The following is a 23,997-nucleotide window of genomic DNA, read 5'->3' on the forward strand; positions in this document are numbered from 1 at the left end:
TGGGTCCAAGTGATCCTCCTGCTTCAGCCTCCTGAGTAGATGGCTACAGGTGCAGGCTACCCCAAGTACCCTTTCTCTCACTTAAAAAAAAAAAATTCAAAAGTGCACACCTGGAATTCCAGCACTTGGGAGGCTGAGATAGGAAGATCACAAGTTTGAGGCCAGCCTCAATAACTTAGCGAGATTCTCAGAAATTAGGAAGACCCTGTCTCAAAATAAATTTTAAAAAAAAGAAAGAAAGAAAGAAAATGAGTGGGGATGTAGTTCAGTGGTAAAGCACTCCTGGGTTTAATCTCCAGTAAACTCCTCTCACCCCATCACCAAAAATGCAGGGCTGAGGATGTAGCTCAGTGGTACAGTGCTTACCCAGTATTTTTGCAAGGCCCTGTGTTCAATCCCCAGTACTTTAAAGAAGGAGAGAGAGAGAAATAATTTTATGATTTTAAAGTTTTAGAAAATTAATTTGTAAGTGACGTGAAAAATAATTTTGTAATTTTAACGTCTTCAAAAATCAATTTGTAAGCAACATGTGACCTGTCTTTTCTTATCTTTTTTCAGTTCTAGGGATCAAACTCAGGGTCTGGCACATGCTAGGCAAGTGCCTCTGCACTACATCCCCAGCCCTGGTGTATGTCTTTTAAATAAATTTATTTCTATAACCCAAATATTGATTATAAAAATTTTAACGCAGAAAATTCCTTTTGACAAAAATGAACATGGAGGCCTGGTTTTAGTAGAATTTAGTTATTCCTCTCTGTATTTGTGTTGAGCAACCAAACTGGGTGTCATATTCTTTTCATTATTATAACACTAAACTTTAAGTTCTTTCCCAATACTGAAACCTAAGTTCTTCCCCTTTTTAAGGGGAAGCTGTCCCCCCCCCTTTTTTTTTCCTATTTAGAGGAAATTCACAGAACCAAGATTTAAAAAAAAAAAAAAATAGGTGGTCATTTCTGTTCCTGTGGAAGTGCCAGAGCTCCCCAGGCCTGTGGACGTGCCACGCCTCTGCACTTCCTGACGTCATACTATTTTTGTCTCTCAATAGCTCATTGACACAATCGCCTCGGAGATCGGAGAACTGAAACAAGAGATGGTGCAGACAGATGTCAGCTTGGAAAATGGCCTGGAACCTGCTGAAACTCCCAGGTGACCAGAGACACCATTAGGTGATGGTGGTGAGAGAGGGACTCTGTGAAGTCTATTAGCAATGAGGGCTGAAGTTCCTCACTCCTCTGAAGTTTGGGAACTGGGAGTGCTGTGGAGGCTCCAGATGAAATTCTCTGTGGGAGGTGGGAGTGGCCTAGAGCTCCTGATCTGCTTATTTTAATCACTTTGAAGGCACTTGAACTTTATACCTTCTCAATTCCTCCTGGCACCAGAACCCGGAAACCTAAAATTGTCTGTGCCATGTCCACCTACTCAAAATGATGGAAACAATAACGCAGCTGATCCTCCGTGGGCAAAATAGAATTCAGTGTAGCTGTGTCAGTCTCCAGAAGGTTTAAAGGGGAGCAACTAAAGAGGATGGACTCATTTTGCATTCTCAGGTCAGAAAAAATAAATCAATAAAACTGGTAGTTGCTGTAGTCATTAACCTGAAAAATGATCTGGTGTTTTGGAAACTGGATGAGCTTGTAAATGGTTAAGGAAGGGGAGGCAATGTGCTCTGCTGGTTAAGCTTAATACCTGTTCACATATCCCACATTCTCTGAAAAAGTAACAGGAGACTGGTTTCTAAGTGGAGAATGAATGGGGGTGCAGAGGCCAGAGTCAGGGTGGGAAGTTGGAGGTAGCCTCTTACAGTTCTTTGATGTTGTAATTCTTTGCTAATAAAGACAACAGAATATATCATCACAAAAAAGACAAGGAAACGTGGTGCCTTGGAAGACAGAACCCAGAAAGTGGGGTTGAAGCTGCTTGGAGCAGTATGAAGCTGAGATTTATGGTGCAGGTTTTGCTTGCAAATCATGGGACAGGCAGGTGAGCCAGGTGTTTCTGGTTGTCCAGGCAAGTTTCAAACCAGCTTGACTTGTTCTCTGCTGTAGACTGAGGGTAGGGAGGACCATCCCAGGGAGGTACTTGGAAGCTGGAAGGTGGTGTTTTGATGCTGTGTCTCTTTGGAGGAACTGCAGTCCCCTTAGCTGTGGAAGTTCTGTGTGCCTTCTATTTCCCTGCTTTTCTACAAAATGACTGGGGTAGACCAGATGTTCCTCACACTTCTGCCGCTACAGGCATTCTGATATCTCTTGACCTTGGTGTAAAGGGCTTTGCTTAGTTCACTTATTTTCCCCATATACTAGACAAATGTACAATGATTTTCAGGTAGAGGATTCCATCTCATATTCGGAGTAGTTCAGATGCTGTGGAACGTTGGCCAGGGATTCCTCTTTACCCTTTGCATTGTTGACCTAAAATTAAATTGGGACTTCAGTCTAAGCAACAGTGTGAAGAGAGTTTTCATAGCACTGATTTCTTCTATATCCAGGAAATACAGTGCTATGAGATAGACCCCAAACTCCTCAGGGGACGAAACCCAGACATAGACCAGCAGGAATGTGTGTAAATGCTGAAGGATAAAGCTCGTGGGAAGAATAAATGTTAGGGACCATCAAGATCTTGTTCTCTGACTTTAGGAGGTATTAGGGTGGGAAGCTGGGCAGTCCTTTAATCTGTAACATCTATTTGTTTGTTTGTTTGTTTTGTGCTCGGGATTAAGCCCAGGGCCTAGGGCATGTGCTCACCCACCACTGACTTATACCCCCAAGCCCTAACCTTTCTTTTCATTTGTTCCTTTCCAAATTTAAGAATGATTATAAGTATGCCACAATAACTTTTTTTTTTCAGACAAATGTCACTTGTCCTTGGGTGATTCATTGGTTAACACTGAATTTGTTAATTTTTACAGACACTTTATTTGGCTTTTTAAGAGTTGTTTAATGGGGGTAAAAAGAAAAAGCTAGATGCATTGTCTTTACTTAACATCACATATTCTGTTTGATACGTGCCAGGTATAGTCTGTAGTAGCTTACAGTTACCATCTATTGCATCTACCTAACAAAACTCTAGGAGGCAGAGATCCACTGTGACCCTCATTTTACTGTTGTAGGAACTGCATGATGTGGCTAAAAACATATGGACTACTGGGGCTATGGATTCTGTACTGGAGTCTTTTGCTGATTTTTTAGAAGTGGTGACTTTGTTTATAATCTCTCCATTTTGCTCAGTGGAAATATCAGGAGACCCAGCTGATGGGGAGGTAGAATAAAGAACACTCTGAGCCATCTCAAAAATTAAGGCAAAATATAGCTGTGGCCACGAGGAAAACCACAATTCAATCTGGCACAAAGCAGTCAGTCCAACAAGGAGAGGAGAGAAAAGGAAAGTAGATCTGTCAGCAGGGGAGTTGCCTTAATCAAAACCTGTGTAGAAAAAAGTATCCAACAGCCCCCACGGGACCATGGCTCTGTGCGTCTGATGGATCCACAGAGAAATCACAGTGAGCTTCCTCTATGAATATGAGCTGTGGTGGGCCCTCATCTCCTCCAGCCACAGCCACCATGAAATGTCTCTACTTCCTTAGTTGTTTAAACACCAGATTAAGTGACCACCTAGTGTTCTTGGTGATAAACCACAACTCCTTTGCCTATGATGGCATTTGGTTATTCAAGCATCCACCCTTGAGCACTCCTTTCCTTCTACCCTTACCTGGCTTTATTTAATATAATTTTTTCATTGAATCTGTATAGATAGGACAGGTATAGTCAGCCTTCTGAATCCACCAGTTTGCAAATACGGATTTAACCAACCACCCCTCAAAAATAGTTTTCAAAATATTGCATCTGTACTGAATATGTACAGATGATTTCTTGTCATTATTCCCTGAACAATGTAGTGTAACAACTATTCATGTAGCATTGGCATTGTATTAGATATTATAAGCAATCTAGATATGGTTTAAAGCACACAGGAGGATGTGTGTAGGTTATATGTAAATATTATACCATCTTATTTCCATAAGGGACTTGAGCATTGGCAGATTTGGTATGTGTGGCGGGGTGTCCTAGAAACAAAATCCCTTGGATACTGAGGGACCCTTGCACTTACTTGCTTAATAGTGCAGTTTCTGCCTCCCTCCATTGAGAACTAAGCCCCTTGATGGGGTGGGGAGTTGGTTTGTCATTCACTGCTGGGATTTCAGTGCTTAGAATGGTGCCTGGAATAAAGCATATGCACAATAACTATTTGTTGACTGGATGGAAGAAATACGACAATTTTTTTGGAGATTCTAAAGTATCACAATATCAGAGGCCTCTGTGGAAAGAAGTTGCTCCCCTCATGCCAGTGCATAAAAATGGACAAAGTTGAAAATGTGTGCTAGGCTTTAGGCTCCCTCCCCAGCAAAGAAAAAGGATACGTCCCTTCTCCCTGATCTCCAGCTGTGCTTCTTCCATCATTTCTGCTTTATGAGCTGTTTTCATTCTTTCTGATAGGGTAATAGCTGAGTAAATCTGCCTCCTCCCTCTGCTAATGTTTTACCAAGAAGAAGCTGGCAAACCAGAGAAAGATGAAGGGGCTTCTTATTCCTCATGATATGCTCTTTCTAAATGATTTTTCCTGTTTTCTTCTTCTCGTTATCCCATACCTCTAAAGACAGAGACCATGGGACCATAAAACCTTCTTACTCTCCATACCTCCGTGCTCCTTTGGGGGAGGGTGTCTCTGCTGGGGTAGGTCCACCAGGCCTGAGGTAGGTCAGGGCTCCACTTTCACCATCCCTGGACCCATTACCTCCTGGCTGACACAAGTCTTTAGAGATTCCTTTGTCCTAGGCAAAGTAGAAAAATAAATGAAAAACAAACAAACAAACAAAATCAGCCTCACAGCCCCAAGAAGTATTTTCTGGGTTCAGGCTGAGTTTTCAGGATCCCTGAGAGTCCTGCCAGGACAATGTCATTAAAGCCTGTTGACTCCTCCTACTTTCTTTTACCTTCTTCTCCTTCTCCTTCTCCTTCTCCTTCTCCTTCTCCTTCTCCTTCTCCTTCTCCTCAGGGATTAAACACAAGGACACTTAACCTGAGCCATATCCCCAGCCCTTTGATTATTTATTTATTTAGGAACAGTGTCTCACTAGATTGCTTACAGCCTCCTAAGTTACTGAGGCTAGCTTTCAGCCTTGTGATCCTCCTGCCTCAGCCTCCTGAGCCCTGGGATTACAGGCATTCGCCACCACACCTGGCTATCTCCATCATTTTTATTGCCCCCTCCCTGGTACCCTCTAGCCCAGGTGGATCATTGGGTGATGCCCAAGATCTTAATAAGGCCTCTACTCCCACCCACATCAACTCATCCCACCCCAGAAGCAGACACATGGAATTCAAAGATTTCTTGGCCAGGTCTACCCAATGCTGTTACAGTGTAGCAGTTAGCCGCCATCCTTAGCTTCTTCTGGGAAGTCTGATTTCCCAGCAGCCACATAACAATGATATGGAAACCACGTATAACCGGGAGAGTCTTCTCATGACCTAAAATTAGAACACAACATTAGAAGAGAAAAAATGATGCTACAATCTAGAGAGTTCCACTTGCATAAGTCTCTAGTGGGACAGTTATGGCCATATTGGTTTCTCTGTGTACTTCTGAGGAAACCCACCCTCATTGATAGCTGCATTTTAAAAATCTTCCCATTGACAAAACATAATTCAGCAAGCATACACAATTAAGTATATATAGCTACATTTGAATTCTTACAAAGTAAATAGACCATAAAACCCATACACCCAGATCAGAAAATGGGACATTCCCAGCATCACCCAAGGCTCTTTTTGGTCTCTGTATACCCAAGGGTAAGCACTATTCTTACTTCTATTGCTATAGACTAGTTCTACATGGTTTTATTTTGAGGTTGTTGTTTTTGTTGTTGTTGTTGTTTGGTTGGCTTTGTTTTTGTTTTGGTGCTGGGGAGTAAACCTAGGATCTCATGTATGCAAATGTGCTCTCTACCCGTACGCTATACTCCCAGTGCCAGTTTTATGTAACTGGAATCATACCACATGTGCTTTTAAAACTCTGACTTCTTTCACTGAATTTTTGGATAGTATTCCATTTTATGAATAAATTATAATTTGTTAATCTATTCTGTCGATAGATATTTGAATTGATTTTAGTTTGGGGCTATATTATTTACTTCTGCTATAAACATTCATGTACATGTCCTTTGGTGGACCACAGTAATTAATATAAGAGTGAGATTATTGGATTATATATTCAATATTCAACTTTAGTAGATAGGGCCCCACAGTTTTCCAGAGCGATGATATCAGTTTGCATTTCCACCTAGAATATGTGAGAGCTTGGGATGCTCTATTCTCACCTGTGCTTGTGCTTTGTCACTTTAGCCATGTGGATGGTTGGGTTATTTGAGAGTTTCTGAAACCATTATGGATGAAAACAGGTAGGAATACCTGTATGTTCTGACTCAAGTACTTATCTCAGCATTGTTGGAATCAGTCATGGGAATTCTTTAGGTCTCACAGACCATCTTTAAATTCAAGGCTAAAGTCATGGGAAATTCTGAACTCACCACCAGTTCACTGAGAAATATTTAAGGAAATTATGAAGTTGCAGAAAGAATTATTTGGGGGAAGGAGATGAAAAAGTAAAATAACCCAGAAATTATGGGGAAATATAAATGTAAGTACCTTTTATTATTTCTGCATTTGGATTTTAAGATTTTTACAGCAGAAAAAAAAAACTGTCAGTGAAATTCCCCCCATTTTTATTGTCTATTGCTTTACTTTGTCTGGTACTTATATGCAGAAATATTCATCATCTCTGAATCGATTTGGCCAAGGCCATTAACTGCATCCTAAGTAATAAATGTATGTGCCCAAATATAATACAACCACTTAGAATACTTCTGCATCTAGTACAATTTTCCATATTTAAAAAAAAATAGGTAAGTCCTCAACTTCATGACTTCAAACACAGAACTTAAAGTCATTTTATTTTATTTCTTTTTCTACCTTTTTTTATTCAAATAGTAGACTATAATTTATTGATTTTATTTCTTTTTGCTCTTTTGAAGATGTTGGAGAATAAATTTATAAGGTCATTTGGAATCAAGGTCAAGTCACTGGATGCAAAGTCCCTTTGCATTCTGACCTCTTATGCAGTATTTGTGTCATGTGTAATGTTTGCCAGCAAAACAAATATTTTCCTCTCCTTCCATATCTGGAAACCTGCCCACACCACAGTTCCAGGCTTGGGGCCCATGCTCAAGTCTCCCAGCATCTATAAGCAGCCTCTCTCCTCGAATCAGTCTCACCCGTAAAAGAAAGATTCGTTTTGGGGCTGGGAATGTAGCTTAGTATGTGCAAGGGCCTGGGTTGAATTCCCAGGACTATAGAAGGAAGGTAGGAAGGAAAGAAGGAAGGGAAGGAGGGAGGGAAGGAAGGAAGGAAAGATTGATTTTCTTCCTTTGTGGGTTCTATTCTGTTCAGTGGAACCTGGGAGACTCACGGGAACGATTTGCTACCACATATTAGATTTATCTTGCAAATTCTCGGGTCCCTTGAAAAAAGTGTTTGGTATCCATTCAGGTTATGGTTGCTTCTTACACATGGTCTATTTTGAAGAACTGAACATGCACATTTCCACTCATTCTTGGGTGCTTGTCATTGTCTGCCTGTGCACATTCTTTCTCAAGATAGCAAAAACAGAATAGAGAGGCTCCTTGACTTGAGTCAAAATTGCATTCTCAGTTGCAGATCCATTGTGTGAAATACCCAAGTAATACCACAGATGTGGCCACTCTTTCCCTTAGTGGAGGTGGGGTCCATGGGATGCCTGGTGGAACATGGCTTTGTTCATAGAGCAGGTCATGTAGCAATCATAGTTCCATGGTAAAGTATTCTTCTCTTATGCTCATTAAGGATATTCTGCTATGACTAGTCTGCTCAGTTTTCCCTGGATTATTCCCAAAGGTGCTTTCTTATTTGAAACCACCAGGAACATTTTGAGTATGGTTTCAAGGAATTCTGTAAACATTGACCAACTTTTTGATCATACTGTTAACAGTGTGGCAAGAATTAAGTTGAACTTAAGGGAAATATTTAGGGTGCTGTATCTATGTAGTGGAGCCTGAAGATTTTACACAACCTGAGAGAAGAAAGAATTGTAAACAAGTGAGTCTTATATAAAGACACGAGGATATAAAAGATGAATTCAGGAGTATACCAGATGTCCAGGGGGAAGTAGATAATTCCTGGTCAGAGACTTGACATCACCCTTAAAGAATGAGTTAGGTAGGTGTCAGAACACCTTTTGAGTCACATGCTCCAAAGAGCTATTTAATGTGTCTCAATTTGGTGATATCTGTAATTTTTGAGAAAGTTTAAAAAGGTGCATTTAAGATTTCTTTTTTTATTATTACTAAAAGTTGAATATGTAGGTCATAGAAAAAGCACATAACAGAAAGTAATAATACAAATGACCTGAATTCACCCACTAAGAGAGAACCACTTCTGCTAGTTCATTGGGTGAGCTGTTTTATTTCTTTGGGGTATGCCCTTCTGATGTTTTTGCTTTGCATAACTAGACATTGAAATGGTAGCTCATGCATGAGTTTTCGCCAACTGACAAGGTCATTTTTGATCATTTGGGAAGTGCACTGGTCCTAGAAAAAATCTCTCTCTCTCTCTCTCTCTCTCTCTCTCTCTCTCTCTCTCTCTCTCTCTCTCTCTTTTCTTTCATTGTGGTGATGAACTCAGGGAGATCCACCCCTGAGCTATATCCCCAGCCCTTTCTATCTATTTATTCATTTATTTTTGAGGCAGGGTCTTGCTAATTTGCCCAGGCTACCCTCAAACTTGTGATCCTCCTGCCTCAGCCTCCAGAGGACCGGAAGGCCTATGCCTCCTTGCCCACCTGAAATTGATTCCATTTTCTTTGAATGGTAGCACCATGCAAGTTACTGGCTGGTTTCCTCTATCAACAGTAAACTTCAGACCTATAATTTTAACAGCGCCACATGCTAGGATTACGTTAATTTAAGACTTTTTTTTTTTCCAGTGATAGGGATTGAACCCAGAGTGCCTTTTACATGCTGGGCGAGTTCTCTACCACTTAGCCACAACTCTCTGCAAGCTTTGTCTCCGTCCTTTATTGGCTCTGCCACAAATATCTGCCTAGTTAAAATTCAGTGGGTGAATTAGTGGAGCTAGGAAACAACACCAGCGTAGCCAAAGGCACTTAAATACTGGAAACTGCAAATCCAGGGAATGCTTGCCTTTCTGTGAAACAGCATGCATGCCACTGCTCCGGGCTCGAGGGCAGCGGGCCGGGACTGGAGCCTGCCTGGCTCCTTCCCTTGCCTGTTTTCAGCTCCAAGGACAACAGGTTCTTTGTTTCTATTTCTTACTTTTACAGGAACGAATGAATGCCTCTGCCAGCGTTGACTCCATATCTGCCCTTTTCATCTCTAGCGGGAGAATCAACAAGAGGAAGTTCCTAAGCAAAGTCACCACCCAATCTTTCTCCTCTCATGAAAATTGCATCCATGCCCCCTCCCCCAGGCAGCCTTGCCATGCAGTTTTATTTCTAGTTTCTATGTTCTTTTTTTCCTGTTTTCCACAGGAGATAGAACTTAAAAATCACGGAAAGCCTTCAAAGTCTTTCACAAAAATCCTCCTGCAACATGCTTCTAGAAATCTTTTTCAGGAAGTTGTTGTTTCCTCCCTCAAAAAGCAACAGCCCTTACTTAGCCCTGCAGGAATCCCAAAATATGTTACTGATTCTTTTTCCTCTTACATTTTAAGGGGACCAAAAAAAAAAAAAAAAGCCTTAAAGAATCAAAGTATCAACCTGTATGTTTCAGAAAACTTCAAAAGATTGGAGCTGGGGATATAGCTCAGTGGTAGAATGCTTGCCTACTGTGTCTCTCAGCACTGAAAATAACTAAGTTAATAAATTAGAAAAATAGGAATACAGGAATTGGATCCAGTTCTATCTTTTTTTTTTTTTAAGGAGGGGATGGTTACTGGGGATATAACTGAGGGGCACTTAACCACTGAGCTACATCCCCAGTTCTATTTTGTATTTTATTTAGAGACAAGATCTCACTGAGTTGCTGAGGCTGGCTTTTGAACTTGAGACCCTCCTGTCTCAGCCTCCCTAGCCACTGGGATTATAGGCAAATGCCATAGTGTCTTGCTAGTTCTATCTATTTTTGTTTGACTTCAAATAAGGAGTTAAATTTGATGACCCCTGATATTCCTCCAAACTCAGCTAAGTATGCAGTGATCTTTACCAGAATATCCTCTCCCCCAGTCTTTTGCCCAGCACCTTTCCCATCTTGGATGGCAGGTAAAAGATTTTCTCAGCTCACTGGCCAATTTCTCTGCTATAAATGGATAGCATTTGTCAGTGTCCCATGATAATCCAGAATGAACTTGGGCCTCTTTTCTTCTTCAGATGTTAATATTACAGAGTGGCAGTTTAATCCAACTTCAAATTCTAAAGAATTACTTTCACATCTGAAAGTGTTAAGCAATTTTTGAATATCAGCTACCAGGTATTTTTGATATGGAAGCTTTTCTTGGAGTCTTTTGTTGGTTCTGTGTATGTGTTTAACAGCAATTGGAATTGTTCTTCTGCCAGAAATTTTAGTATTGGTTGTTCTTTCTAACTAAGTGGCCTCTTCTATTAACATTTGTCCAGAAGCAATTGATTCCCAGATGCACCACATCTCCTCTCTCGGCCCTACTAAGCCCTGGGCTCATCTCCCACCAACCTTGATGTCTTGGCCACTGCTAAGTATTTTGATAAAAGGTCAAAGATCTACTGCTGCAAGAGTAAAACTACACAACACTCCAACATCTGTCTGGTCCTTAATTCTTTTTTTCCTTTCAGTACTAGGGATAGAACCCATGGGCTCACTCATGCTAGGCAAGTGCTCTACTAGTGAGCTACAAACACAGTCCTTGGTCTTTACCTCTTAAGAGAACCCCTGTATTGGCCTTTGGTAGCAAGAGGCCTGGGTCCTCTAGCTGTGTCACCTCCCAGTTTGTTCCTTTCTTGCCAATGAAGCTGTTTGAGACAACTCCATGTGAGAAGGCTTTTGTGAGTCAAATGAAGCTGACAGCTCTCCCTGGACAGAATGAGGACAGGAGGTCCCAGAGAGGCAAGATATCCATGAAGCCCCTAAATGGATAGCATTTGTCAGGGTCCCACGATAATCCAGAATGAACTTGGGCCTCCTTTCTTCTTCAGATGCTTGGATCAAATCCAGGGCCTTATACATGTTAGGCAAGAATTCAGTCCCTGAACTACATCTGCCCCTGACACCATTCCTTTCTTTTTTTCTGTTTGAAAATTGAGGATGGTAACAACCAGAGCCCAAGGTTGAAACTAGCTAGATCCTAATGGTTTACAAGGAACTGCTGAGAGACATACTCTAAAATTCTGTTACAGCTCTCATAATCTAATCATTTTACCTCTGAATATTTCTGCATTAACTGGAGCTTACATGGGAGTGACACTTCATATCCAAATCATAACAGATATGCCTTATAAAAAAATTATCAACCCTTACCAAAAAAAAAAAAAAAAGCCACCTTGATGTTAATTCATTCACATGTGCGAGAGATGGCTAGTTTAGATTTCAAGCAAATGAGAACTTGTTGAGAATAGAATGCTAAGGACCCCCTAGCTGTGTGTACAGGGGTCTCACTGTGGGTTTCTCTGGATATCATGAAGTGCACTTGCCTTACCCAAAGGACATTTTCCTGCTGATACTGTCTTCTAGTTTCTCCTGTGCTAAGCAAGCTGCTGTCTGTAGAATCTTAAATCTCTTTCCAGTGCTAGAATAAGGCATTCTGTATTGGGGATTTTTTTTTTTTTCCAGTGCTGAGATTACACTAGTGCACACTAGGCATAGCTGGGGACTTAAAATGAAAGCACTTCATTAATGTCCTATGTTGGTGGTCACAGAATTAGAATTCTAGGTTAAAACTGATCACTGGCTTTAACACCTAGAGCCCACCCTTTACCAGCTGACCTGAGGCTAAACAGGGAGCCCATGGGAGAAATTCATGAGCAACAAGGAAGGAGGTGATAAAACTTTGGATTTGTTATTCTGGAAGGATTGGAGCTGCCTCCTCTTCTTGCCCCAGGCTCTGAGATGGCCAAAGGCCAGAGGACTCTTAGTAGCTGTGGTGACTCTTGTCACCCATTTCCTGATAAACACACAGACAAGGACGCCTTGTCTCCTGAGAATAGAACTGAGCAGTCTGTTTGTTAGGGTCTGGCAAAAGTAAAGCCTGAATCAGAGGCTGTGAACCTTACAATCTGGAGCTCAATCCTACTCAGGCTCCTGGTCATCCCGAAAGCAGGTATTTTACCAGTGTCTGCCCTGAGCTTAGCCCGAATATGATCTGGGGGTGAGGCCAGGCTAGTAAGAGATCCATATGATGCAGAATAAAGAGGGTAAAATGCCTCACAGGTGTACAGACAGTAGATAAGGAATTCAAGGCCACGGGATTATTGCAGTTGAAGGATCAAGGGGAGACCGACCACTAGGACTTGAGTGCCATTTTGACAGGTAGGCAAGAGACAGGTACGTCAACGGACATTCAAGAACTGCTTAGGGCTGGGGGAGCAGTCCATTGGTAAAGCATATGCTTAGCTTGTGCAAGGCCCTGCATTCTATCCCCAGCACCAAATTAATTAATTAATTATACTTAAGTTAAACAAAAGCAGTTTAAACTCAGCAGAGAGAGGACAGAACATGGCAAAGAGAGGCTTTTACACAATGAACTTTCCCCTGGAATCCAGTTTTCCTCTTATTTGTATGCCATTTTTACCATTAATTTGTAGTAGCTTTCTTTAAACTGATCTACATTTTTCATGCATTAATATTCATTTGAAAGGTAAATTTAATATCTTTGCCATAGTTGGGAAATTACTATATATATATATATATATATATATACATATATATATATATATATATATATATATAACTATTATCAAAGGACAGGATTACAATAATTAAAGGCCTTATTTGGCCTTTTTTTTTATTCTAGAATCAAGCAACATATCATCCCATAAAATAAAATAAAAGTTCCAATGAGTTAGTTCAATGGACTGAAAGATTTGAAGAATGCAGAAACAAGAGCAAAAAAAAAAGGACTGATTTTTCAAAACTAGTTTCCTTGTAAGGCAGGGACGGAAAGACAGAACAGTAGAAAAGTAACTGATTGATTAACATCCGGTTACTTTGTGTAAAGATGAAGGCAGAGGAAACTTCAGTCTCATGCCAATTGAAACTGTCCGGTTTGGCTATTATATTCCTTCTCTTGGAAGGACAGATAATTTGGTTTTGGTTTGACTTTTAGCATGAATGACCCCATTTTGATTTTTAGTCTGTCCACTGGGACCTGAAGCAGGAACTTAGACCATAATAATGGACCCCTCTAGTTTTTACTTAATGGTCCTATACCCTAAGTCTGAGGGCAGAGCCACCCAGAGCGTGCACATCTCTCAAGACCTTGTACCGATCTTAACTGACAATAAGAATTCGGTGGTTGGCTTTGTATCTCACCCCCTTGAACTTTATTTTTGCTATTCAATAGCTGATCTATGAGTCTTTTATCCGAAAAGTTGTTGACTGTATTTCCTGGGCAAATTTTTTTCTCCCACTGAAATAATCTTATACCAATTTTTTTTAATGTATATTGCCAAATTGTCTCTCATTTATTTGAAAAGACTGGACTCTAAAGTCAAAACATACACTTCAGATATGTTTTGGGGGATGAACTTGGGAAGGGAGTGATGTATTAAGACAGACATGGGGGCCATCTTAATACACTTTTATCTATACCTGGTCCTTAGGTCACTTGGAGCTACACTGGTACATACTGCTGTGTTTCTAGAATAGGACAAAAAGGAGTATCCATTATTTGGAATCTGCTGCACATGATTTCTCTGAGATGAATCTGATATATCAATTTTAATGAAACTTAAGTCCAAAGTCAATATGGCTGTCCCACTCAGAATGAGCTTTCTGTGGCCACTTAGCCTTCTACTTCTGCAGGCCACCAACATCTGGCCCTGAAAATAAAGGGAATCCAGCCAATGGAGAAGCCATTCATTCCACACACAAATTAGCCTTACATCAGGTATGACCCAAGAGTAGCTGGTGTTGGGGATCCCTGTCCTCCATAGTGGATTGAATATTTACCAGCCTGCTTCAGAGCCATAAGGTCTGGATTTGGTTGCAATAGAGACAGATATAGGAGGTTTTCCCATCCGTATTTATTTTCTGTCCCTAGAGACACCTGACATCTATGGGGCAATTATGGTTTGTAGAGTGCTTTTATATGTGCCTCGAATTGAGTCTGTATCCAAGATTCATCTTCCCATGATGGCAGTCCTGCATACATGGACATGATGCTAATGATTGAATAAATGAATTTTTGCTCATAAAAACCCAGTGACATTGTAGATATTATTGCTTTTTCTCCATTTTGTTACTTTGAGATATTTCGATCATTATAAAAAACTGGGAAGAATAATACACCTGGATGTGAGGGCGATCTGGCTATCACATCTGTCACCCATTGATTGCCAGGGTTGATTCAGTTGATCTGGCTGGCTAGGTAGGTGTTCCCTTCCTCCCTCTCCACTCCATGTGCATCCCTCCCGAAGCTGTGCACTCAGTCAAAGAGGATGACCTTCATTCATAAGAGTAGCTACACTCCCCTGCTAGAACTTCCAAACAAGCTCTCGGGAATACTACTGCTTACCAAAATTCACCAATTGCTGAAACTTTTTACACTTGCTTTATCTCTGTATTTTTTCCTTCATTTTCTTTTTATTCTTTGGAGGGTGATGGGAGTGTCACCCTGTGACACTTTCAAACATTTTCTCACTTTGCATATAAATTCATTGGTGTGTATATCCTAAGAACTTTTAATCATAAGAAAATTATCACATTCAGAAAATTAAACATCGACACAATATTATCTAATATATTCAAATATTTCATTAGCCTTTGTAGCTCTTTTAAAAAATTATGGTGTCTGTGGCTCAGTGGTACAGCACTCGCCAAGCACGTGCGAGGGCCTGGGTTCGATCCTCAGCACCACATAAAAATAAATAAACAAAATAAAGGCATTAAAAAATTTTTAAAAATATGGTGTCATGAAAGACCAAGTCCATGCATTCAATGTAGTAATCAGACTTTTATCTTCTTTAGTCTATAGTAATTTTACAGTCTTTAAAAAAACATATTTTATGGCATCTGCCTTTTTGCAGGGACAGTGCCGGGGATCAAACTCAGAGCCTTGCACTTGCTAGACAAGTTTTCTACCACTGACGTACACTCCTAGCCAAACATCTGACATTTCTGAAGTTATTCATTTTGCAGAAAGTCCCCCAAGATGGATTTGTCTCATTGTTTGCTCCTGTATAGATTCAGGTTTAACAAATTTATAGGCAGAAAGAACTACCTGGTTGTTCTCAGAGCCTCACATTGTAGGTGTGTGGTGTCAGGGTCTCTCCTCTTGGAGGGGTTAACATTGATCATTTGGTTAAGATGGTGTCCTCTGGGTTTCTCCACTATCATCTTACCTTCTCTCTTCATCAGTAATTTAGTGATCTGTGGAGTGATATTTTAAGACCGTGAATATCCTGTTTCCTAACAATCTTTGACTTCTTGGTTTTCGAGTCCATGCACAATTCTTGCTTTCATCAATTACTACCTGCGGGGTGGAGTTATTATCAATTACTATTTTCAGAAAGTCAAGGCTCAGACAGGAATCTGAACAAGGTTTTCCCTGCCTGACTGAACTAGGAAAGGGATACCCTGCTTCTAGCCCTGAGGCTGGCACTCTGGCCATTCCCCTGTGACAATGTCATTATTAGAACCTCCTGGATTATATCACACAGTGGCTTACCTTATATAAATCAGAAATTCTTTGCCTTTCCTCTTATTTGCATGCAGACATCTGCCTTGAAAATTATTAATTCCTATTCATTTCAGCAGGTTCTGTCATAGGTAGGGTTCTTCAGAGCCAGAAACTGATACAGGGATTATTGTGCAAGTGATTTCTATTTTTTTTAAACAGAGAGAGAGAGAGAGAGAGAGAGAGAGAGAGAGAGAGAGAGAATTTTTAATATTTATTTGTTAGTTTTTGGCGGACAAAACATTGTATGTGGTGCTGAGGATCGAACCCGGACCGCACGCATGCCAGGCAAGCGCGCTACTGCTTGAGCCACATCCCCAGCCCCTGTGCAAGTGATTTCTAGAGGAAGGCTGTCAGGAGCAGTCTATGAAGGAGTGAGTAACACGGAATGAGACAGAGGAAGAACAAGGCAAAGATGTGGGCTCAGCCCTCACAGGGAGCGTGGAGAGCACCCTAAAAGTTATGGGTGCTTAACTTCTTGAGATAAGAAACCTACTGGATCATAGCCACAATTAATATGCCATCAGCAGGGTGTGTAACCCAGGCATTTCCAGAAGTGAGGCTCTTGTGAGCTTTTAGTGGTTAATGCCCACAACATCCAGAGCATAGGCACCTGGCCTGGTAAAGGGGCTCAGACTGGGATGATGGAATCCATAATGCACTCCACATTTCATTAATTAATTTTTTACTGAAGGTTGTCCCTGATAAAAAGCCACTTTGTCCTGTAGTAACATACTATAAATCTCAGATGGCTAGCCAAAATCAAGGAGTAGTCATTTGCAAGGACAAGATCTTAATTTGTGGTTGCTTCTTTAAGAGGCTCCATGTATCTTATCTACCATCTTCCTGTCTGGGGCTTGGCTTTTTAGGCTGAGGTCAATTATTAGAACAAAGGCTTTTAGTATCTTGAAACAAGAGAGGAGTCACAGGATATGCGTCCCAAAGGAAGGAAGAAGTGTCAACCTATTTCCTCACCATACATACAAGTGGCACAAATTGTTGTATTAGAGACTGTCATCTTTGGTCTTGGAAAAATATGGTCAACTGGAGACTAGAGGTGGCAGGAATGCAATTTTTTTTTAATCTCCTAGGGCTGGGGATCCATCCTGGGGCCTTGTGGTAGGCAAGCACTTTTCCACTAAGCTACACCCCAGTTGCAAAATATTTCTTGATTTGAGCTCCTAGAATTCCTTCATGGTATTCTTCCCATCCCCATTCCCCAGCCCCCTAACAAAACCAAACACCTAACTGGATCAGAGTTAACCTGCATCTTTTATGCTTGGCTTTCAAGCAAGTACTGCAGAAGGTAGGGTCCTCAGATTAATAGCATCAGTGTCACCCATAGATAGTTTGTTAGAAATGCTGCTATCTGGTCACGCCATACCTGGAGAATCAGAAACCCTGGGGTAGAACCCAGGAAACTGGGGCTCCACAAACCCAAGGGGATCCCTACACAGGCTCTCAAATTTGGCATGTGCTGATCCTAAGCAGTGGTTGTAAACTTGGATGTGCATTGGGGTCTCCTGGAGAGACTTCCACAAATTCTTATGTATGCTTCCCACCCCTCTGCCTCGTCCATTTGATCCAGGTGCAATTTGGCCATTGACTTTGTTTTTAAACTTTTCAGGTGATTTTTCTGGGCAGCCAAGGTTAAGAATCACTGGTACAAAGTTAGCTTATGTGAAAGGAGTTTTAATACTAGCTTCCTTTGGAAGAGTTTGTTCTTTTAGCTGCAAATATTCACTTCAAGATACCCAAAGGTACTGGAATGGCATTTGCAAAATGAAGAAAATGTACCCTCCTGAAATAATCCTATCTGGAAACTTGTAGCAGAAGCAAAGGAAAACTTGCACATACTAGAGAGGATATAAAAGATATATCTTCTTTTTTGTTTTTGTTTTTTTGTTGCTGTTGTTGAGGCAGGATCTCTCCCTGTGCCCAAGCTCAGCTCAATCTGCTGAACTCAAGCAATACTCTGCCTCAGCCTCTCAAGTATCTGGGACTGCAGGGGCTAGCCACCATGCTTGGCCTAACAGATAAATCTTAAATGGAAGCATGAGATTCTTTAGATCTGAAGAAAGTTGAAAGATGGTTTGAGGGTAGAATGAGGTCTCTGGACAGCCTATGTGCTAACATTGTGGCTTATGTGATGGGGTCTACACACTCAAACATAATCAGCATAGATTGGCTTTTTCTGTGTTCAGTCCCATGTCTTAGGAGCAAAGTTCCTATGGACAATATCACTCTTCCCATTTCCACTTTCCATTCGATTTCATCCTCCATCCTTCTCAGTCTTGGAGACTTTATCCAGGCCACACACTCCAGTTTCTTTGGGCTTAGATGTTTGAAGACTGTGTTCCCCAAGCTGAGCTCACTCACCCATTAGGACATGAATGGTCAGATCTGATGTTCCTGCTGGCTGCTCCAGGGCCATGTTGACAACCTGCCCCTTGAGAGCCAGGGAATTGTCAGTTCTGACTGTGGGAGAAGGAGAGAAATACCAGTGCCAAGTAGCCTTGTACTAGAATTTCAGCCCTTTCCTTCTAAGTAGGGACATAACTTTGCAGAAGATACTTAACTGGTCTGAGCCTCCTGATCCTCTTTTTAAAAAATCAGAATCAAGCTGGCACAGTGATGCACACCTGTAATCCCAGAGGTTCCGGAGGCTGAGGCAGGAGGATCACGAGTTCAAAGCCAGCCTCAGCAATGTTGAGATGCTAAGCAACTCAATAAGACCCTGTCTCGAAATTTAAAAATACAAAAATGGGGCTGGAGATGTGTCTCAGTGGTTGAGTGTCCCTCAATTCAATCCCCAGTATCCCCCCAAAACAAACAAACAAACCAGAATCATAGTACCCATGGTTCAGGGTTATTATGAAGAACAAATGAGAGACTGTAAAGAGCCTCGCATATAGTACCACGTGGATACCAACGGTCCTGTGTTCTAACCCTACTTGTTACCCACAAAGTTGGATCAACACCAAAACCTTCTTTTCAATTTTTAGCTCTGCCATTGTTTGGCTATTGATAACCCTGGACAGCTCAATTACTTCTTGGGCCTTGAACTTCTTACTTATAAAACAGGGATTAAGTGGTCCCTGACAGAATAGGTATCTAAGGAGGTCAATATGAGTTATTTATTGATATGATTCACATACTCTAACATTCACCTTTTTCAGTTAGTTGTGTGATTCACCCAGGGTTTTCCATATATTCACAAAGTTGTACAACTATCACTGCTGCTTAATATCAGTACATTTCCATTGCTCCAAAAGAAACCTGGTACTATGAAAAAATGCTCACCATCTCTAGCAGTCAGAGAAATGCAAATCAAAACCACCCTAAGATACCATCTCACTCCAGTTAGATTGGCAGCCATTATGAAGTCAAACAACAACAAGTGCTGGCGAGGATGTGGGGAAAAGGGTACACATGTACATTGCTGGTTGGACTGCAAATTGGTGCAGCCAATTTGGAAAGCAGTATGGAGATTTCTTGGAAAGCTGGGAATGGAGCCACCATTTGACCCAGCTATTCCCCTTCTCGGTCTATTCCCTAAAGACCTAAAAAGAGCATGCTACAGGGACACTGCTACATCGATGTTCATAGCAGCACAATTCACAATAGCAAGACTGTGGAACCAACCTAGATGCCCTTCAATAGATGAATGGATTAAAAAAATGTGGCATTTATACACAATGGAGTATTACTCTGCATTAAAAAATGACAAAATCATAGAATTTACAGGGAAATGGATGGCATTAGAGCAGATTATGCTAAGTGAATTTAGCCAATCCCTAAAAAACAAATGCCAAATGTCTTCTTTGATATAAGGAGAGTAACTAAGAACAGAGTAGGGTCGAAGAGCATGAGAAGAAGATTAACATTAAACAGGGATGAGAGGTGGGAGGGAAAGGGAGAGAGAAGGGAAATTGCATGGAAATGGAAGGAGACCCTCAGAGTTATACAAAAGTACATACAAGAGGAAGTGAGGGGAAAGGGAAAAATAATACAAGGGGGACAAATGAATGTCAGTAGAGGTGGCAGAGAGAGAAGAGGGGAGGGGAGGGGAGGGGAGGGGGGATAGTAGAGGATAGGAAAGGCAGCAGAACACAACAGACACTAGTATGGCAATATGTAAATCAATGGATGTGTAACTGATGTGATTCTGCAATCTGTATATGGGGTAAAAATGGGAGCTCATAACCCACTTGAATCAAAGTGTGAAATATGATATATCAAGAACTATGTAATGTTTTGAACAGCCAACAATAAAAAATTAAAAAAAAATAAATAAACAAAATAAAGATATTAAAAAAAAAAAGAAACCTGGTACTAATTTGCAATCATTCTCCATTTTCCTTTTCCTCCATTTCATGGTGACCACTAATCCACTGTCTGAGGATTTGCCTATTCTGAACTTTTCATGTAAATGGGATCACACATGATATGGCCTGTGTGCCTGGCTTCTTTCACTTAGCATAATATCTTCAAGGTTTATCTATGTGTTGTTAATTCACTCTTTTTATGACTGAATAATATTCCATTGTGAGGCTAGACCACATTTTGTTGATCCATTAATCAGTTGATGGGCATTTGGGTTGTTTCCATTTGTTGGCTTTTATGAGTAATGTCAATATATTTTTATGAATAACAGAGCACCATGCTGCTGTGAGGTTCTACTATAAATAGGGGTAGTGAAAATGCTTAGATTTGGAAGAAAAAGCAAAATCCAATCATTCAGTTCCAAAATGAACATACATATGTGCATTTTGCCTTTAAAGTGGGGCCATATTTGTGCTTATGATGAATGCTATTGAACATCAAGACCCTGTGGACACTATATGTAGAATTTAGTATTTAGAGTTCTGTCCTCAAAGGAAGAAATTGTTTATACCAAAGATAAAACCTGAACTAAACAGTATTTAGAATGCATAGAGCCTTTTGAAAATGGGATTAGAAGAAGAAGGTTGGGTCTCTTGACTACAAAGTACTCTCTATTGTAAAGTAAAATAAAAGACCTATCTGCCTGCAAAGCTTTCAGCCTTGAGTAGAAGACAATAAGGTGGTGACCCAAGATGGTGCATGTGCTCTGATAGGTCTGCCCTATGAGCTTATAGGAATGGTCTCTTTGTTAGGGACATTAGAAGCAGCCATTTGACCCTGGCCCTTCTCTTTCTCCCAGCATGGTAAGACACAAGGATGGTGGCTATTCTGAAGAAAAGGATGTGAAGACCTGTCCCCGGGACTCTGGCTATGACAGTCTCTCCAACAGGCTCAGCATCTTGGATCGGCTTCTCCACACCCACCCCATATGGCTGCAGCTGGGTCTGAGTGAGGAAGAAGCAGCAGAAATCCTGCAGTCCCAGCCTCCAGGGGTAAGACTCAGAATCTTTGGAGACAGGTTGAAGCAGCCAGGGTTTCTGCTGCCTTAAAGACAAGTACTTGGAATTAGTTTGGGAAAGTTCTTGTTAGCTGGTAGGGAGTATGTTTCCTGGGATGGGTCTCAGCTGAAATGCAGGGAAAATTTGGAAACTATAGAGGCAGCTCCCAGGAAAAAAGCCTTTCACAGTTTTTCTTTCTGTCTTTGTCTGCTCTGTTACCAGGGAGGTACAAGGTTCAACAGGTCCAAGGTCATCTGCATAATGAAGAAGAGTGCTGGCCAGAGGCCATACACCTCACTTTTTGAGTCTATATATAGAGGATGAGCCTGATTCTGGGGTCCTCAGTTGGCCCTGCAGCCTTCCTTTCATTCTGAACCTGGGAACCCTTTAGGGCTCAGCCATGCTACTTGGGAACCAGCTTTCTATAATTCTATGTCCATGAACATGACTGCTGTGGCTACGGATGAAATCCTCTTTCTCTTCATCTTTCTCAGAGGCTTTTCATATGAATCCAAATTTGATTCAGTTTCTTCAAGTACTGTCTATCCAAGACCATTATGTCATCAGGGCCACTCCATAACTCTATAGACATTCCTCAAAATATGTTATTCAATAATTTATATATTCTGTTTTGTCTGATATGGTAGCTTCTTATCCCATGTGACTATTTAGACTCTCATAAATTAAAATAAATAAAATTAGAAATTTAGTTCCTCAGGAACAGTAGCCACATTTCCAGTGTCCATGACCCATAGATGACTGCCATATTGAATGGCACAGAAGAGAGAACATGTCCATGATTGCAAAAACATTCCATTGTTCAGTGACTACTTCCAAAAAAAAAAAAAAAAAAGATAAGTACAACACATCACAGACTTAAAACACATGAAAATAGATAAAACTAAGAAATAGGTGGGAGGCAAGATGAGAATTCCTTCAGTAGCTGGCTGAGAAATGACAATAACACTAGGGCACAACTTTTAAGTTTCCTTATAGCCAGAACCTGTCTGTCATTACTTTTTCACTTATAAGAAACAGACAGAAACAAACATGATTGAAACCTCTTTTGGAACATGCTCATGGTAATGAAGCATACAGTGTTTGATCATCCTTGTGGAGAATTCCTTGGCCAGCACATCAGGTTATTGCCACCAGTTTTGGTGTGTGTGATCAGGAACCCCCTTCTGAAAGGCCCTGCTTTTTGCCAGTTGAGTTATCTGCTCTTGCATTTCTGCCAAAAATGCTGAAGCAAGACATGGCCATGTTGCCAGGCAACAGTTCCCCTCCCTGCCCAGCTCCCCACCTACGGTAGGGCATGTGTATTCCTGCTGAGACCTGCGTGCAGAACAAGCTGGGCAAAATGTTCTCTCCATTCACCTCCCTGATCCCTGGACAGGGCTTTCCTGGTGAGACAGAGCAGGCTGAGGACAGTGAGGGTGAAGTCAGACCAGCAACGGGAGCCATGCTTCCCCTCCAACAGTTGCCTCTCAGGGGTGCTTAGGCCCCTTACCTATCAGGATACTAATTTTCAAAGCAGCTGTTTCAATTTTGGGGTGGCCCAGAGATATTGAGTCTCCAGATAAATGAACTGGATGGATTCCACAGATGCTTCCCTATGGATACTAGGAAAAAAGGGAGCTGAAAGGTCTTCCTGGGTCACTCCTCACCAAATACCCAATTCCCATATTCACTTCCTCCCCAGTAAAGTATCTCAGGAGCTATTAACTTAATGTAATGAGAGTAAAGATTAGATGGGGAAAATGAAGGCTAGAGAAAGATACAGGAGTGAAGACTCAGATGTCCGAAACCAGAAAATAGAAGTAGCTAAAGAAACACAACAGGAGAAGGGTCATATACTACAGAAGGGAGCCAGGACCTAGCTAATGCTACCACTCAGCACACTCTAGAAAGCAGCACTTGGTTGGTAGGCCAGGCAGATGATGCCTACTGGAATTATGCAGTACGCAGCCTGAACTGTAGTATGTGGAGCATTTGCCTCTTCAGTGACATGCCAGAATGGTGTTCTGAGGTCAGCACTGGGAGTTGGGTTAGTTTAAAGTACAATATTGGGACCTAGAAAGAACTGTTCAAAAGTGAACTTAGGAGTAAGTGGTTAGCCTTGGTTTTAACCAGGGTGAACCTCAGAGCACGCCCACCTCCCTTCCAATGGAGCAACCATTTTTTGTCTCTGGAGGATTATTAATCTTGTCTGTTAGCTCTAACATACACACACACACACACACACACACACACACATTCTATATATAACTATTATTATATAATTATACATATGTAATATAGTATCTATTTATTTATTTATGCTGTGGATTGAACCCAGGGGTGCTTAACCATTGAGCCACATCCTCAGCCCTTTTTTATTTTTTATTTAGAGAAAGGGTCTCACTAAGTCGCTTAGAGCCTTGCTAAATTGCTGAGACTGGCTTTGAATTTATAATCCTCTGCCTCAGCCTCCTGAGCCACTGGGATTATAGGTGCGTGCCACCACACCTTGTGCCATAAAATCTTATTTTATCAAGAAAATCTAGAAATTCACATTTTTAAACATATATTTTTAGTTTTCTATGGACTTTATTTTATTTATTCATATGCGGTGCTGAGAATCGAACCCAGTGCCTCACACATGCTAG

General features: G+C 41.1%; 1 protein-coding gene across 11 annotated transcripts in view; it reads left to right on the top strand.

The window, feature by feature from the left end:
• Rin2 (Ras and Rab interactor 2) overlaps positions 1-23,997 on the top strand; it is a 219,928-nt gene that overhangs the window by 152,291 nt on the left and 43,640 nt on the right. For 7 of the 11 annotated variants that reach the window (XM_046434917.2, XM_058576458.1, XM_046434911.2 and 4 more), the window contains 2 exons: positions 1,046-1,146; positions 21,151-21,343. In XM_046434917.2, coding sequence (XP_046290873.1) covers positions 1,046-1,146; positions 21,151-21,343 — 294 coding nt within the window. Of the gene's footprint in view, positions 1-1,045; positions 1,167-1,379; positions 1,548-21,150; positions 21,344-23,997 lie in introns of those variants that run through there. The other 4 variants (XM_058576452.1, XM_046434945.2, XM_046434962.2 and 1 more) reach the window with 3 other exon arrangements.

The sequence above is a fragment of the Marmota monax genome, unplaced genomic scaffold (genome assembly GCF_021218885.2).
Source record: "Marmota monax isolate L192 unplaced genomic scaffold, Marmota_monax_Labrador192_F-V1.1 WCK01_AAM20220418_F8-fsc00005, whole genome shotgun sequence".
Lineage (NCBI taxonomy): Eukaryota > Metazoa > Chordata > Mammalia > Rodentia > Sciuridae > Marmota > Marmota monax.